This window comes from Peromyscus eremicus, chromosome 2 (assembly GCF_949786415.1).
Source record: "Peromyscus eremicus chromosome 2, PerEre_H2_v1, whole genome shotgun sequence".
Lineage (NCBI taxonomy): Eukaryota > Metazoa > Chordata > Mammalia > Rodentia > Cricetidae > Peromyscus > Peromyscus eremicus.
This window is the reverse complement of record NC_081417.1, coordinates 140002494-140019426: the sequence shown is the minus strand read 5'-3', so window position 1 is coordinate 140019426 and position 16933 is coordinate 140002494. Positions and strand designations below refer to the sequence as shown.

The 16933-nt window shown below is 50.4% G+C and overlaps 1 protein-coding gene across 2 annotated transcripts; it reads right to left on the bottom strand.

Moving 5' to 3' along the window:
* Nucleotides 1–1812: 1812 nt before the first annotated feature.
* On the bottom strand, nucleotides 1813–13139 carry A3galt2 (alpha 1,3-galactosyltransferase 2). Of its 2 annotated transcripts, none has more exons than XM_059256136.1 (5): nucleotides 13120–13139; nucleotides 6610–6693; nucleotides 6370–6453; nucleotides 5950–6087; nucleotides 1813–3718 (listed from the first exon to the last, which is right to left on the bottom strand). In XM_059256136.1, the coding sequence occupies exons 1-5, from the start codon at nucleotides 13137–13139 to the stop codon at nucleotides 3031–3033; spliced, it is 1014 nt and encodes a 337-aa protein (XP_059112119.1). In that variant the 3' UTR covers nucleotides 1813–3030. The 2 variants fall into 2 exon arrangements, with proteins under 2 accessions (XP_059112119.1, XP_059112118.1); XM_059256135.1 differs by lacking the exon at nucleotides 13120–13139 and adding an exon at nucleotides 8026–8138.
* Between the last annotated feature and the right edge of the window lie 3794 nt (nucleotides 13140–16933).

Sequence of the window (16933 nt, the reverse complement as noted above, 5' to 3'; positions counted from 1 at the left end):
TCAGCACCCTGTGTCTTTCTTACAGAGAATAAGAACAGTAGTGTGGGCATGCATGAGGAAATTCAGCCACCACCTCTTCTTCCCCCTCCTCCCTCTTTCCTACTTTCCCTTTTCTGTTTCTTTTTTTTTTTTTTTTTTAATGTTCACTCTATAGTAGAAAATACTTTAAGGATCTTTTTGGTTTTTCAAGATAGGGTTTTTCTGTGTGGCTTTGGAGCTTGTCCTGGAACTCGCTCTGTAGACCAGGCTGGCCTCGAACTCACAGAGATCCACCTGCTTCTGTCTCCCGAGTGCTGGGATTAAAGGCGTGCGCCGCCGCTGCCCAGCTGCTATAAGGACCATTTTTAAATCGTTTGTTTATTATAGTATTCCTCAAATATGCACAAGCTATGCTGCAGACTGGGGGTGATACCACAGCAGAGCCCCCGACGGGAATGCCTGCTGTCCCCTCTCAGTGGCTAGTTCCTGAAGGATTGGGCTGGGCAAGAGGGATTAACCTCACTCTCCCGCTGCTGACATCAAGAACTTGAACAGATCCTGTGTCTGGGCAGTTTGGGTCCCTCTTTGTGCCCAGGTCTCCTAAGTACTTCAAAAGATGCACTCAGTGAGGTCAGAGGTGAAAGAGACTGGGGGAAGGGGACGCATCCCTTCCTGGGGCCCTGGATAGTGTGAAGCAATGTCAAAAATCTCTTAAAATCACTGCCATTGTTAATGGTAAATTCTTTGAGCCCTTATCTAAACATTCCCTCCGATGCTCATTGTCCTGTAAATAAGTGAAGCCATAGGGGAGGGGCAACTTGACTCCACATTAGCAGATGTCGGACTCTCCCTTGCTGCCTAAGCAAAGGATGTCAGCCAAACAGCCATCCAGACACCCTCATGCCAGCACCAGCCTCCATGCACAGTCCACGGACACCTTGAGAATACCACACAACAGCCCCAGCTGGTGACCGGCTCCTTGAAGGCACAGCCTTAACCATGATTATTTGAAACAGGCTTTTGGCTGTCAAAGCCTTTGTGAGATCTAGAAGACTCCATAACCATTCCCATACAGAGAGGAGATCTAGCAGAAGGGACTCTGTGAGAATGGCAGAGACATAGAGCTGGGTTGGTTCATACATCTCTGTAACACAAATTGCTAAACGTTCTTATTAAAAAAAAAAAACAACAACCTGGAGCTAGATATTGGGGTAAAAGCTGAAAGATCAGAGAAACAGAACAAACCACAGCCATCCCCATCTCGCCAACTCCTCAGCCAATCCTGTTTCCTCAGACTGAAGAGCCTTTGAGTCCTCACCCAAAACGGTCTTAGCTGAACTGCTGTTAAAAGGCTTCTAGTTCTTGGTCCTCACGCCTAATATACCTTTCTGCTTCCTGCCATCACTTCCTGCGATTAAAGGCATGTGTCCTTCCCAAGCAAAGACATGAGATCTCAAATCCTGGGATTAAAGGTGTGTGCCACCACTGCCTGGCTCTGTTTCCAGTGTGACCTTGAACTCACAGAGATCCAGATCTCTGCCTCACAAGTGATAGGTGTATGCCACCAATGTCTGGCCTCTATGTCTAATCTAGTGGCTGGCTCTGTCCTCTGATCCCCAAATAAGTTTTATTTGTTAGAGTTCAAACAAAATATCAACACATTTCCCCTTTTTTTGTCTAAAATAAAAAAGTTATAAATATAAGAAAAACTATATACAATAAGTACAATAAGTATATACAATATATGCAGTCAAGAATTATATTAACAATGTCCAGTCCATTAACATTTGACAAATTTAGACAAAAAATTTCATTATTTATCCTATTTGGGTGAGTCCAATACAAAATTTGTATACAATATACAAAAATCCAATCCAGTGTAAAATATTTAAAACTAGTAGTTGCCTTTTAAAAGTAGGTTCAATAATCTACCTTTTTTATCTTATCATATCCATATTCTCTCTTTTTTCTTTTCAGAGTAGATTCAGTAATCTACCTTTTATCTTATCATTTCTATATCTTCCCCTTTTTCTTTTCAGAATAAATTCAGTAATCTACCCTTTTATCCTATTATTTATCCTATATGGAACTAGATGTTCAGCTGCTCTTAGTGAGCCAGTGGGGGTGGGGGCGGGGAAGACGACACTCCCATTCTGCTTCCCTGACATTGCACTGTTAGGCCCATAGAGGGCTTCTCTTGAATGGTCTTGCCAATGTTTAAGAGTGAGGGGTGACCTAGTAGCATGAAGGACGTGTTAGCATAGCGCCCCGCAGATCAGTGGAGATGAAAGGAGCGGTTACAGGTAGCTGAGCGGTCAGCAGGCCACGCCACACCAGCGACAAGGGAGCCAGCTGCTTGGGAGCCCAAGGAGAAGTGCTCACTGGGTCAGCCAGGCAAGCTGCAGAAGTGGGAAGCCAGCAGCCTGTTGATGGAGGAGGAAGAGGCCGTTGAACAAGAGGGGCCGGAGCATGAACAAGATGAACCGCGGAGGCAGAGAGGAGGAGGAGGAGCTGAGGACCAAGAGAAGAGAAACTGAAGGCCCTGGTCACAGGAATGCTTCCAGACAGCTGTCGAGCCTCAGATACTGAAGGCTCAGTGGCTGTAAGCACTGTCAAGGTCTGGGGAATCCCCCTGATATCTAGGACCACGCAGAAGCTTTAACGTCAGCTCCTGCCAAGGACTAAGACAGGCGAAAATTTTAACACCAGAAAGCGCCCCTTGCGACCCCCACCTGCTTGCTGTTGATGCTGACAAACACCTGCCACACAAGAGTTGCCAAAGTAAGCTCCGGAAGAGCTTCCTCTCGCCTTTCCATAATTTGCATCTGGTTAGAGCAAAGGGATTCTCCAGCCAGCTGATTGGTTAACAGAGTCTACAGGTCCCAGGAACAGGAACCTCTTTTGAAGACCTCTGAGCTCCACAGTCCCCCTTCCAGGGGGCACTGTAACCGGCCTCCAGCTGGCTTCATGGTCTTGAAACATCATGCGATCCCCACTCCACACCCGCAGTGCCGAAGATGCTCCTGCGCCCGGCCCGCCCAAGGGAGCGTGCTAGTTTCGCACCAGCGCATACTCCTTGGGTTCCCAGAGCAGGCGAGGGTAGTGGATCTCTGGCTTCCAGCCAATTTTCTGGTCCCAGCAGAACTCAGGCGACAGCAGCTTGGTGGGCTTGTACAGCCAGAAGAACTTGTTGAGGTGGCTCTCGTCGTGCCAGAGCGCCTCGATGCCGCGCTCACGGTCCCGCTGCTGGCCAAGCGCACAGTGGGCCGTCAGCTTGCGCAGCGCCGCCACACTGCCCCCGAACACCGCCGCGTGGTAGTAGAAGTCGCCCTCTCCCAACCCCAGCGCGGCAGCCGATCGCTTGTCCCGCTCGTAGGGCAGCAGCCACCGCGGCCAGCGGTAGTGCCAGGCGTGCAGCTGCGCCACCAAATCAGACAGCGCCTCGGGCCCGAAGTTACCGATGAAGTGCTGGTCTACGTCCAGGCAAAACACATAGTCAGCTTCCTGCCCCAGCTGCCCTCCCAGAGCCTCGTGTAGCGTGCGCATGCGCGCCATGGACACGTCCTGCCAGCGGCTCTCTCGCAGTACCGGTTCCACCCGCAGCAGGCGACCCTGACCCAGCCCTATGTAGGGCACTGCTTCCGGGCGATCAGTGAACACGTAGTACACCACGCTCTGACCCACCATGAAGTGCTGCTCGGCAGATTCCAGGAACTGTTCCAGGTACTTCTCCAGGTACCTGCCAGGCGGTCAGGCCAGAGTTAGTCCTGCCATCCTCCACCCCTGCCCACACCGGGCCGAGCAAACCCCGATCTCCAGCCTTGGAATGGTGGATTAAAGGGGACTGAAAGCTGTCTATCACTTCTGGAAGGGAAGAGTTGCCCTGTCCTGTTCCCTTGAGTACCGACTTGTTCTGACTCCTCTGACCCAGACAGTACTGGGAATGCTGGGCCATCCTTGGAGAACAGGAAGTGTTTGCAGTACTCTGAGCTTTGTGGAAGGGGGTCCCAGGACCAGAGACTGCTATGATGCAAGGAAGCCTGTGCTGTTTAGGTTTTTTGTCAACTTGACACAAGTCAGGGTCATCTGGGAAGAGGAAACCTCAATTGAGAAAATGCCTCCATCAGATTGGGCTGTAGGCAAAGATGTGGGAGGGCCTAGCCGACTCCAGGTGGGTCCATCCCTGGGCGGGTGGTCCTGGGGTGTATAAGACAGCAGGCTGAGCAAGTCTGTGGGGACCAAGGCAGTAAGCAGCACTCCTCCATGGTCTCTGCTTCAGTTCCTGCCTCCAGGTTCCTGCCCTGACTTCTTTTCCTGGTCCTTTCGAACTGAAGTAAGATGAAATAAACCCTTTCCTCTCCAAATTGTTTTTAGTCATGATGCTATCACAGCAATAGAAATGTAAATTAATATAAAGCCCAAGCCAGCCATGGAGGGAGCTTGTTTGGAGTGAGAGGAATCGGTGTGTCTTTAGTTGTTCATCTTTCTGTTGAGACTCAGACAGCTGGCGGTGTGGAGCCCTTCCTGGGAGGTCCTGAATTCCTGACTGTAGCAATTTATTTTAAGCCATAATGTTTGTGGCCATTCTTTACACAGACAAGCAGAGTGCTCAGAATACTGAGAGTTTGCATCCCTGGTAACCTGGGACACCAACCAGAAGTTTGAAGGACTAGTAATCAAGCCTACAGCTTGGAGTTGGGGGCCAGACTCTTGACTTGCCTATGCTCTGCTTCTGGTGGACCTGTGGACATCTGGACTCACAGGTCAGCATCTCAGAGTGTAGGATTCACACCAGGAAGGGGTCCTGAAACCTCTCTTTCTGGAGCCTCTGGCCCCTAGAGCATTCTCTTGGTCCCCTAATGGCTGCAGGCACAGAGGCTGGAGGAGCTGCCACAGACTAAGCGGTCCAGCCGTCTATCCCCTTCCTTGCCCTTGGGCCAGCCCCGTGGATCTTTCAGTCACCTTGGGTTGCAATGACTCCAGAGGCTTTCTCTCCCTTATATGTGGGGTTTGGGATGCAGTTAGAGAAACCTTGAACAGTTTTCTGGGACATCCAGTGGCCCAGAATTCTTTGCCCAGGTTTTTGGGTTTTTCTTCCTGGGTGGGCATTCTCATTTTAGACCACAGGAGGCTGGCCCACTCCCCAACCTACCCTGCACTCCACTGCTCTGTGACTTAGGGTTGTAGGTCCGGTTCCACACGCAGCCAGGAGTCTCCTTTGCACCACTGTGGACTGTCCCTCCTACCCACAGTGGGAAGGCAATGTCCCTTCCACCTTCCCAGCTCCTCCTACAGCTGAGGCCCATCCTTTGTGAGCCTCACCTGCCACGATTTTGTCCTCCTCAGTTACCTGCTTCTGTGGCTGCTCCATGGTCACCCGGACTGTGTCCCTGTGTGAGACCCTCATTCATCCAGCTCGCTTACCCTTCTCTTTCACCCACAAAGAGTCCCACCTCACTCAGCTCTGTGATCTGGCAATTGCCTGTTCTGTCACTCTGCAAGTCCACCCACGCTCGTTGTCCTTCTTTACCTAGCCTGGAGTCACCCCGTTCTAAATTCCTGAGCTCCCAGCCCTTCTCTCCATCAGCCTTCCCTGGCAAAGCCTCACTTCTCCTGCATCACCTACCCTGAGTCCCTTCCTTTGGCCAGAGGCTAGCTTCCTTTTCTCCTCATTAGCCCGAGAAGATCTTTTTTGTCCTCACTACAAACCCTGTGTCTCCGTGTGTGCCAGACCTACCCCAGGCATGTTCCTTTTTAGGAGTAGTTCTGAGCCCTGGCTACTGGGCTGGGGGCACTCTGGCATTGCTGTCCTGGAAGAAGGAGACAGGAGACGTGCCTTTGTGCTCTCCCAAGGGTCTGAAACAATGGGTGCAGCCTGTAGCTGCGCTAGGAGTTCCTGTGCCTCCATGAACCCCTGTGCACGCCCTCCTGCTCACTGCCTAGAAGCACGGTCCCCTCCCTGGGCCTTACCTGCCTACAGCAAAGACAGTCAGTCCAATGGTGAGGTTCTGCCGTCTCGCCTCTTGCTTGGCTTCATGTGGGTCAAAGATGCCATCCCAAATAATTGGCGCTCTCCAAGAGGTACAGGTCAGGACTTCAGGTCGGGCCCTGGTCATGAGCACGAGGAGCAGGAAAGACAGTTCTGTCCACCCAACAGCTTGACACCTGCTCATTGCCACGTCCCCATTGCTCGGCGCTAGGGACCCACAGACCTGTCCCTAAGAACCCCTAGCTTAGAACCAACCAAACACAGACTGGGGGATGTGTGACCTGGTAGAGCTCCTGGCTTCCCAAAGACAGAATGCCTGGGTGTGGGTGGAAGAGAGCAGAGCCCTGGGGCAGACCTGTATAGTTTGTGGACATTCTGAGTGGGAGAATGGGGGTGCTTACCAGTGCTGCAGGACACCTGTGAAGTTGTCCCTCAGCCTTGTGGCTGTGGGGCAGATGCCCATGGGGACTAAGCCTTCTAGGTACCTGTATGTGCGATAAACAGGAAGGGGCATTTGGCATGTTCCTTGTTTGGTGAGGAGAGTCAGTAGAACATTTGCCCAGGCTAAGCCAGCTACCACCTTTCTTCCCTCTAGGAGGCCCCTGGAAAGATGCTCTTTAACCCTGGCCCTGGGGGAGTACCTGGCAATACGGAGCCCGTATAGGTACAGGCCTAAGACGCTGAATGCAAACAGGAGGAGCTGCCACAGGAGTCTCTTCTTGGCCCTGGGGTGGTGGGAGTGGGAGGGCTTCAGTGACGTACTTCACAGGAGAAATCATTGCCTAATTTTCCTGCTTCATTGGATTTCTGAGTAGGAACCTATTGTTCTAGTCACACAGCACAGACATTCAGAAAGGATTCAAGAGTTTGCCTGGTACAAAGCCTTTGCAGTTCTGTGTGGAGGTGGCCAATGGTATCAGTGTCTCAGGCATACTTCCAGAGATGGTCTGTGCAGAGAAGGCACATACAGATATCACAGCCCCTTCCTCCTCTGACTCCCCCACAGACGGCGGCACAGCGGACAGTCTGTCCTAGGCCTTGCAGGTATTGCTGACTATTGTATCTTTCTGATAATATATAACACATATTATATCTCAGAGTTTAAACATGTCTTTACAGAGCTGGGGATCAAACCCAGGGCCTCACACATTAGATAGCATACTATCATTGAGCTGCAGCCCTCCCCCCCCCCCCCCCCCCCCCCGTGCTTCATCTCAGTACTTAAAGAAGCTCTCACCTCTTCTCCAGCTGCCCCTCATGCCTTAGGTTGAAGAAGCTCATCTGCCTAGCAGGATCTAAGGAGCGCTGAGTCTGGATTTTGGTTTGGACAGCAGTGTGGCAGGGTGGGAGTTAGGTGGGCTTGGAGAATAGTAGCATTCAGGCTTGCTGTGCTTAATGAGTTAGGGTGAGGCTGATCTTGTGGGGTGAAAGTCCAAGAGGAGAAAAGAATTTGTGGTTTGGTAGTGGAGAGGCCGGGGGCGGGGGGGGGGGGCATGTCAGTGGTGGCCTGTTCTCCCTGGGCTACTATTCCTCCCACCAAGCTCAAAGGTCCTGGCTTGGAGGGATTGGGCATTGAGATTTGTTCATGGTTAGCTGTCTTCTGTAAGAGCCCCATAGGAAAGAACACATATGGGGACCTGGTGCCTGTTTGGAACTCTGGTCACCTTTTACTAGCAAGGCTGGCCCTCTGGGCATCAGTCTTCATTTGTGAGATGAAGTAATGAGAATAGCATCCTCAGAGGCTGAACCTGAACTTGGAGTCAATATCAGCTAGATGACCAGAATTCACTGAACTTCAGCTGCTAAGGGCACACACTGATAAAGCTTCCTACTTATGGTCTCTTTTGATAATCTCTTATCTCTGGTCTCTGCCTGCCCTGTAACTCCTCTGCCAGTTTCTATGGCCTCTTTCAGGAAGGCCACCTCTATCAGCTTCCCTTATCACTTGGAATGGCTCCATACCTATGAACCTAGGATTTGCTCAAAGCAGGTGTGGGTACCCTCTTACCTGCATGCAGCCCCACCCCCACCCCCACCCCCGCCCCATGCTCACCTACCGTGGTAGTCCCCAGGTTGGCTTCCCTTGGCCTCTTTGTCTCTGTCCTTCCTGTTTTCTGTAGCCTCCATGTGACCCTGGCCAGCTCAATCCCCATTCAACCCCCAGAACCATCTCCTAAAAGACCAACCTCTGGTAGCAAGGTTTGTGCCACATCAGCAGCTAAATCCCCAAAGGGGAAAAATGCATTTAGTAGTCAAATACATGGAAAAATGTTCAGCCTTACTACTAGGCAAAGAAATACAAATTAGAACCCAGTAGCAGGTTTTGTTTATAAAATGATTACAAAAAAAAAAAAAGCTATGATAAAAATAGCCAGGCTGCCAGCATACCGTGTGAGAAAGGGGGGCTCCTGGCTTGCTGCTGGAGTCCTGGGCTTTGGGAGAGCTACTTAGCTTTCAGTACCCGTGGGTTGACAGCCCCAGGTCAAGATGTTGGTCAGTGTCTGCTTGGCTGTGCTCTTGGCATTATATTTTGGTCACAGTGTGGCACCAAGCTTTGTGCTGGGTCCAAGATGTCAGGGTGAGTGAGACAGTGGGAAAAGCCGTCCTCAGGATGGGAGGTGAGGATGATGTGGTCACATGGAGGAAGGTGGAGTGAGAACAGAGCTCTGCACAGTGAACCCTGGGAAGAGGCTACACACAAGGACTAGTCAGGGTGTGGTACATCAGCTTGGGAGGCGAAGGAGGAAGTCAGGAGGCTTTCCGGGACATCCTGGAGGAGTGGACCTGTAAACCAGCTTCAGAGAACTTTTAGATAGGGATGTTTGGGAAGGGCAGCCTCCAATAAGGAAACACCGGTGCACCCAGGGAACTCCCATTATAGAAAGGTCTTGTGAGAGGGTGTTAGCGTAACTCCATTTGGAAAAAAAATGAAATTACTCAGATTGAACTTTGGACCTCGACATGGTGGCTGGGTGGGAGGTCACGACTAGAAATCCAGTTAGGCGCCAGGAGCTATTGGAGTGTGAGGCAGAGGTTGGTGGCTGAGTGGGGAGGAACAAGTAGTGGAAGGCTGAAGAATGGGCAGGGTGTGGTCGTCGATGGCAGAGATGTCTGTATTTGGATCCAAGAGCATTTGTATCTGTCTGGTTGGGGGTAAGGCCTGGAGCTCACCAGAGAGTTCTGGGGTTCACCAGGAGGGCAGGAGTGTCATGGGAAAGAGCACAGAGGTGGAGGAGGCCAGTCCAGGCATTGAGTGCTGGGTCTGTCTGCGGCAGGTGACAGGGTGGAAGCTGATGTAAGTGGGAGCTTGTAATAAAAAGGCGTGGAGGGATATGGGCTATTTTCCTAAGGCTGGGCTCTAAAGAGTAGACAGATGGAAGCTGAAGAAGTCAAAGATTTGCAGTTGATGGAGACAGTTTCCTTTGACAGCTGCTGCCACATCTGGCTAACACCTGGCTTTTTTTTTTTTAAAGTGGGTTCTGGAATCAAATTCAGGTCTTCATAAAACTGCGTTGATTTTTAAATGAAGGGATAGAACACCTCTGGCTAACTGCAAGATAAAGCCCACATCTCTTAGCAGGGCTGAAGGAGCCTTCCAAACGTGGCCTGTGCACTGTGGTGCACACCTGCGTCACCCTCACTCCCTTCCTGTGGCTGGATCTCCAGTCCACACAGCAGGCAGTCCAAGGATGTTCTAGCAGGACTTGAAAAAGCACGTGGTGCCTGGCGGACGGGCGGCAGTGCTTGCTGGGGAGCCTGACTGATGACGCGTTCAGTGTCCAGGACCCCTGAAGAAGGAGCTGAGAGAACTGACTCCCTACGTCTGTCCTCTGACCTCCACATATGCACTATAGCACACTCGTGCAGACACACTCACACACACACACACACACACGTAATAATTTTTTTAATAAAAGAATAAGTCTTTAAACAAAAAGAAAAGCAAAAGGAAGTGTGTATTTGGAGGGAGGAAGGGGACTGAGAGAGGAGAGAAGATGGAAGTGAAATATGGTGACAGGTCTGTCCGAGAGCACCATCGTGAAACCTGATATGCTGTATGCTAGCTGAAAAAACTAAAAGACTAATAGAAAGCTATAGGACAAAAAGAAGAGATGGACATAAGGAGCCCAGCATGGACTGGGGGGACGCACTCTGTGTGTCTCACAGCGGAGGTCAGTGTGGCTGGTGAGAAGCTTCAGTGATGCTTGCACACTGGAACAGAGAGCAGACCAGAACTCCATGGAGAGGCAGGTCTGTAAGATGAATTGCTAAACAGTCTTATAAACAACAACAACAAAAAAACCCTCAAGCCAGGTATTGGGGTGAATGCTGAAAGATCAGAGAAACAGAGCGAGCCACAGCCAACCTCACCTCGCCAACTCCTCAGCCGATCCTGTTTCCATGAATCCTCAGACTGAAAGCCTCTGAGTCCTCACTCCTGAGGGTCTCAACTGAAACGCTTAAAAGCCTCTAGTTCCTCAACCTCACGTCTTATACACCTTTCTGTGCCCTGCCATCACTTCCTGGGATTAAAGGCGTGTGTCCTTCCCAAACAAAGACATGAGATCTCAAGTGCTGGGATCAAGGGTGTGTGTCACCATGCCTGGCTGTTCCCAGTGTGGCCTTGAATTCACAGAGATTTGGATGGATTTCTGCTTCCTGAATGCTGGGATTAAAGGCATATGCTACCACTGCCTAACCTCTATGGATAATCTAGTGGCTGTTCTGTTCTCTGATCCCCACATAAGTTTATTGGGGTGCACAATATATCAACCACACAGGTCTCTCTCCCAGTGTGTCCATGTGCCGACAGGCATGGCATCCGTAAGAGCTGCATTAGTGTTTACTGGGGAATGCTAAGACAGCAAAACTCGCTAGGATCAAATGTGATCCACATGGGAGATTTTACATTTTATAGTAGCCATGTTAAAAAAGCAAAGCAGATGAAATTAATTTTTAACAATATTTTGATCTATGCCAACATATCCAAAATGTCCTTTTAATATGTGACCAGTATGAAAATTGACACATTTCCTTGCCTGTTTTTTCTAAGTCTAAATACTAAATCTAATTTCTGTTTTTGACTTAACACAGCACACTTTGGGGGGGGTCAATAGCCACAGGCTGCTGGTGGCTGTCATGTACGGATTACATAGGTGAATTTAGGGGGACACACCAGATTGGTGATGGGGGTCAAAAAGTTCCAGGGAGAGAGGCGGGGCCTTTTAAAATTGTTCTTGACTCAGTGTCCTTCAGCTGTGTCCAACCCTGCAATAAGGCTTTGCCCCACTGTTGATGAGTATAACTTCTGTAACGGAACATGCTGTACTTCCAGCCTGCTGGTTGAGCAGTGGCCATAGGTATCGTGTATCCCCTAGATTGCTGTGTCTGCCCGGATGTCCCCCACATACTTTAACCTCACAGCATCTCATCTGCAGTTTGCGTGTTCCTGCCCATCTTCCACGTGTGCTCCTGTGGCTCTAGAACCCCTTTCTCCTTAACGATGGTGGTCTCCAGGTTCTACTGCTTACAGGCACCCACCTGCTCCATCCTCTCTGCCCCACTGTTTCACATCTGGATTTGTGTAGCAACTTCCCATCCAGGCTGCTGGGTTCCACCTTTGTGCCCCCACCATTGAGTTCCCTAGGTTTCTGTGACTCACTGGGATTGTCACCCCTGTCCTTAGCAGACCACTTTCCCCACCTTTTGTCACTTGTCCTTGACATCTGGTCCCCCTTCCTACAGCTCTACCTTCACCAAACCACCCCTTTACCTCCTGCTTAATGTCTGCCTCAGAAACTCTTCGTTGCCCTAGCAGACTTTAGAGTCTTGGTACAAGTCCCAGAACCTGCTTCATAATTGGCGGCATTAACATCAGTTGTTAGAAGTGAATGAAGTAATGAATTGTGACTTTAACACTGAATGAAGTAATGAATTGTGACTTTACTCTCTTTCCCCAACTCATGGTTACTCCTTTGCCTAAAACTCCATTTGCTCCGGGAGTCAAGTCTGTGCCTATTCCTAATCCTGGGCACTGATGGGGCCAGAAACTCTGCAGAGAACACCCCCAGGTCTTGGTGAAGTCTGACCACAGTGCCTGGAGAGGAACCTGGATTGTTCTCACTCCATCAGCGCGGAGACTGGGTTTCAGGTTAAACCATTCCACTCGGGGAAGTGGCTGTAAGTGCTGGGGCTGAGCCTTGACCTACCCAGTGTGACCCCCAGGTCCTCTCACAAAGGTCCCTGCGTCCTCTGACTGGCATGTCTCCAGCTAGTGTGGTTCCCGAGAAGCCTGCCCCTTCCCACTCTCTGCAGCCCTCTGAACCCTGGCAGCCTGCTACACTTGCCCTGAAGCAAGGAAAAGCTGGCACGGACTTCCTTGTCCCCAGTGGCTGTCCCGAATCCTTAGCCAGTCACCTCCGCTGTCTTCTCACACACCAGAGTAGGGAAACCAACGATGATCTTGGGCACTGGACCTTAGTCTGGGCATCTAGGCAGAGCTGGCCCTGAGTGGCTCAAGTTGGACCACACGGCTAGGTGAGGGAGGGTGCTGGGACCCAGAATGGGGTGGGATGACTGTTAGAGATCGACCATCCTTCCCCTCTTGGGCACCAGTTTAGAGCTTTACTCTAGAGTGCCTGTGTGACCTATTCCTGACATTTCCTGGTCAGATTTTGCTGAAGGACCTGTGGGCTCCAGCTCATTAAGCCCCGTTCCTTCGCCCCTTTCCCTGCCTTCAAGAGAGTTCTCAGATACAGGGGGGAGTGCAGCCTTGGGTCCTAGCTTTCTGCCTCACCCAGGGGACAAAGGAAGAGGAGCTCTCCATAGCGTCCCTCTCTTTCCTCCCTCCCCTCCCCTCCTCCCCACCCCCCTTTTCGAGACAGGGTTTTTGTATGTGTAGCTCTGGCTGTCCTGGAACTCGCTCTGCAGACCAGGCTGGCCCCGAACTCAGAGATCCACCTGCCTCTGCCTCCTGAGTGCTGGGATTACAGGTGTGCGCCACCACCTCTGCCACCACCACCAGGCCACCTCTTGTTCTTGGCGCCACATTTTCCCTCAGCAATTCTGCCACCTGGCTGAACCCCTCTTGGGTCAATCAGCCTGTGGTTTATACTTGTACAACCCACCTGGCAGGCCCTGAGCCCACTCACCTGAGTCCCTTGAGAGCCATTGGGAGAAGTCAGTTGTCGTGAAATCTTTTCATGCCGGAGAGGTGGAAGAAATGACATCCGCAGTAAAAGTGACAAGGTATGGGGACAAAGCAGTTTCTTCCTGCCTCCCAAGCCACACCCCCAGAAGCAATTTAGGTCGGACTATCAATAAACTCAGGAACTTGGAGGTGAGGGTTGCCACAGATCCTAGGGTGGGGTGGGGCTAGCAATCCCTTTGGGACCAATCATTTAGAAGAGAGTGGAGGAGTGAGGTCAGACTGACCCATGGGAAGATGTGAGGCAGGTTTCCTCCTTTGTGACTTATTTCTGGGAGGGTCTAGAACCAGGGTACTGCATCCCCCACCCAGGAAAAGTCCTTTAAGGCACTGAGCAAAAGAGCACTGGGCACTGTGACTTTGGGCAGCTTCACTCCTCATAGATCCCTTTGCCTCCCCAGAAACATGCCTGTCCCCAGGTTAAGTCACAGAAGATCATGGCTGTGTAGCTTACACTGGCAGTATTTTTTTTTTCCAAGACAGGGTTTCTCTGGAAAGCCCTGGCTGTCCAGGAACTCGCTCTGTAGACCAGGCTGGCCTTTAACTCAGAGATCTGTCTGCCTCTGCCTCCTGAGTGCTGGGATTAAAAGTGTGCACCATCACCCTGGCAGAAACAGTTTTTTAAACTGTGGGTCATGATCAAACATTTGTGAAAGTCTATGTAGCGTCAATACCAGGAATAGTTACATATTTAAGAACATAACCTCCAAATTTACAGTAGCAGCCAGGAGTGTGCTCAGCCCTGTAATCCTAGCACTCAGGAGGCTAAGTCCAGACCAGCTGAGACTACATGAAACCTTCTCTCAAAACACAAAAACGAACCGTGAGATATGTTAGGTCCTTTCACCTGAAGTGATGGACAACTCAGCTGACTCAAATTCACTAATTTCTGAGTAGCCTTGGCTTCCTCTCTATCATGTACTTAAAAGCAAACTTGAGTGAGACCTGGTGTAACCGGAACATTTTCTGTGTCCTGGCCTGCCATGTCCTCATGGTCCCACAGCTGCTCAGACCCAAATGAACACAGAGAGGCTTATATTAATTATCAACTGTATGGCCCGTTGGCTCAGGCTTCTCGCTAGCTAGATCTTACATCTTAAATTAACCCATTTCTATAAATCCATATTTTGCTACATGGCTCGTGGCTCACTGGTATCTTTACATCTTGCTTCTCATGGCAGCAGCTGGCAGTGTCTCCTCTCATTGGCTCTTAGCCCAGCTACCTCACTTCCTTGTCACTGCCTGTCTGTACAGACCTCCAGGTCTCTATGGTTGGTACTGGAATTAAAGGCGTTTGTCACCACGCTTGGCTCTGTTCCCTAGTGTGTCCTTGAACACACTGAGACCCTGCCTACCAAGTGATCAGATTAACAACGTGTGCTACCATTGCCTGACTTCCATGTTTACTTAAAAATAGCTGGCCTTTTCCCCCTTGATCTCCAGGCATGCTTTATTAACATACAAATAAAATATCACATTTCGGCACAAATAAAATATCACCACATTTCCCCTTTTTTGTCTAATAAAAATAAAAAATAATAAGAAAGCTATAACTAATATAAAGAAAACTTTACTTGGGTCTGAGCTGCTGCGGACCAGGCGGGGCAGGAGCAGGCAGCTGTCCTACCTGCACACAGAATTCAGAGCTTTTTAAAAAGAGCAACTTCACACAAACATTAAATAACTGTTACCTGGACAAGGACTACATAACCTTCCTCTCTTCGAGGACAAAGTCTGCTCTAGGACTGGATGTTTGCAAGGTCGTCACTGAATAGCAACTGTCACCAGCTAAATGTTGTCACATGAATTCTCACTTGTTCAGGTGATCACTATGAACTTCCTTTCCTCAGTCCTGGCATACCATCCAGTTGTAGGTGGTCACTTCACTGACAGTACAGATCTATTCTGAGAGGTGCTTGGTTTGGTTTGGTGCAGTGCTGGGGACTGAACACAGGGCTTTCTGCCTGCTAGGAAAGTGCTCTGCCACCGAGGCCAGCCCTAACCAGGAAGTGAGCATCTCTCCTGGGTGACCCGGTAACACTGTGCCTAATGACAGGCACTGTCAAATACTGCTACCCGTTATCGGCACATACTGCAGCCAACAGTCCCCAGAACTGTCCTGGTGTCTGTCCAGCAGACAGAAAACTGTTAGTGTAGAGCAGATGCCTTCAATGTTCACGTCCTGTACATGCATCTTATTAAACAAGAAAACCTAAGAATCGGCACCTTCCAAAGGTGAAAACTCTACTGCTGTGAGGGAAATAGCCACCCAACTGGAATTACCTTCAAAAGGTCATCCTCGTAACTATCGGGGGCCACCTATAAACCACCGCTTAGGAAAACACCAGCCTTCCTCTTCCCAGCATTCTCCTTGGCTGCTTATCCCACCTATACTTCCTGTCTGGTTCCTGGCCAATCTGTTTCACTAAACCAGTGTACAAAAGCACTATTTCACAGCATCCTGGTACTTTTTTTTCCAAGGAAAATGGGTCCAAGTGGTAAGACTGGCCATCCAGGCTGCCTCTGTACACAGCTTGCAGAAAGCAAATGGACAGGCAGAGGGCTCTCTTGAGTACATTCCCCATCAGCTTCCCTAACTGTCCCACTCCTCGGACACCCACCTTTCCAGGACTTGGGTCTCCCTGGAGGATTAACTGGTGTCTCTTCCAGGAGGAAATGACATTTTAGCAGGTACCCCTCGCGTACAGTCATCAACTTAGGAGTACTGATTCTCAAATTATCACGTGCAGTCTCCCTGTAGAGGTTCTGGTGGGCTTAAGAAAAGTCTAGCCGACTATAGCTTAGTGACAGGCTGCACCTTACACTAGGCAAGCCCTGGGCTGTCATCCTCAGCAAGGGCACACAGCCAACCCCAGCTCCCAGCTGGCTGCTTTCCCTCAGTCTGGCCAGCCTTCATCTCATCCGCCCCTCGCTGTGCCCTTACATATACTACCATTATTATTTTATAATCAGATACTACCTGCTGTCTTTCCCCTTTGAAAGACGTAGATGTCCCTTCCCTCCCTATTCCTCTATTGTGTGATTAGCATACAGTGCTTGGCAAGTGCTGAGTGAACAAAGCTGTCCCCAAGTCCCGAGATCTTATGCACACAGAGCAGCTCCAGCAGATGATGCATCAGCTGGAGGCGGAGAGCCTGGGTTCTGGTTCAAGGGTCACTGACGACGTTGGTGGAAAAGCAGCTAGGGAGGGAGGCTCAGAGCTGAAGAGGCCCTGCATTTTCACTTTGAGGGGTGTTGGTTTGGGGTGAGGGCAATGAAATGACCCAGTCCTAGCCAGGTGAAATGGCTATGTTGCCCAGTTAAGGCAGCCATCCTTCCCCAACCCAGGTCCCATTCTTTTCCTCACCCATGAACAAAAATTCAGGCACACAGGCATCCCTGGGAGAAAGCCACAGAACAGACAGATTTTAAAGATTTATTTTTTAAAAACAAAACAAAAAGGTTAAAAAAGTCCTTCATTTCCAACCCTGCCTGGGGGTATGGGGAAGGGGGCAGAGCAAGCTGAGAAAGTGCCTGCCCCTCCCAGGAAGAGTCTGACTTCCCAGAGTTGGTAAGGACAGGGCAAGTCAGAGGCGGCCCCGGCCCTTCCTTAGGTAGCTGTTACTGCTATACAAGTTTTACAAGCGAGTGTGGAAGTGGAAAGCCAAAGGCTGCTCCCACAGTGCCTCCAGCCAGTCTTCAGTCACACACTCCTTCCCGGGCGGGGGTGTGTGTGTAAGGGGCAGGCAGGCAGGCAG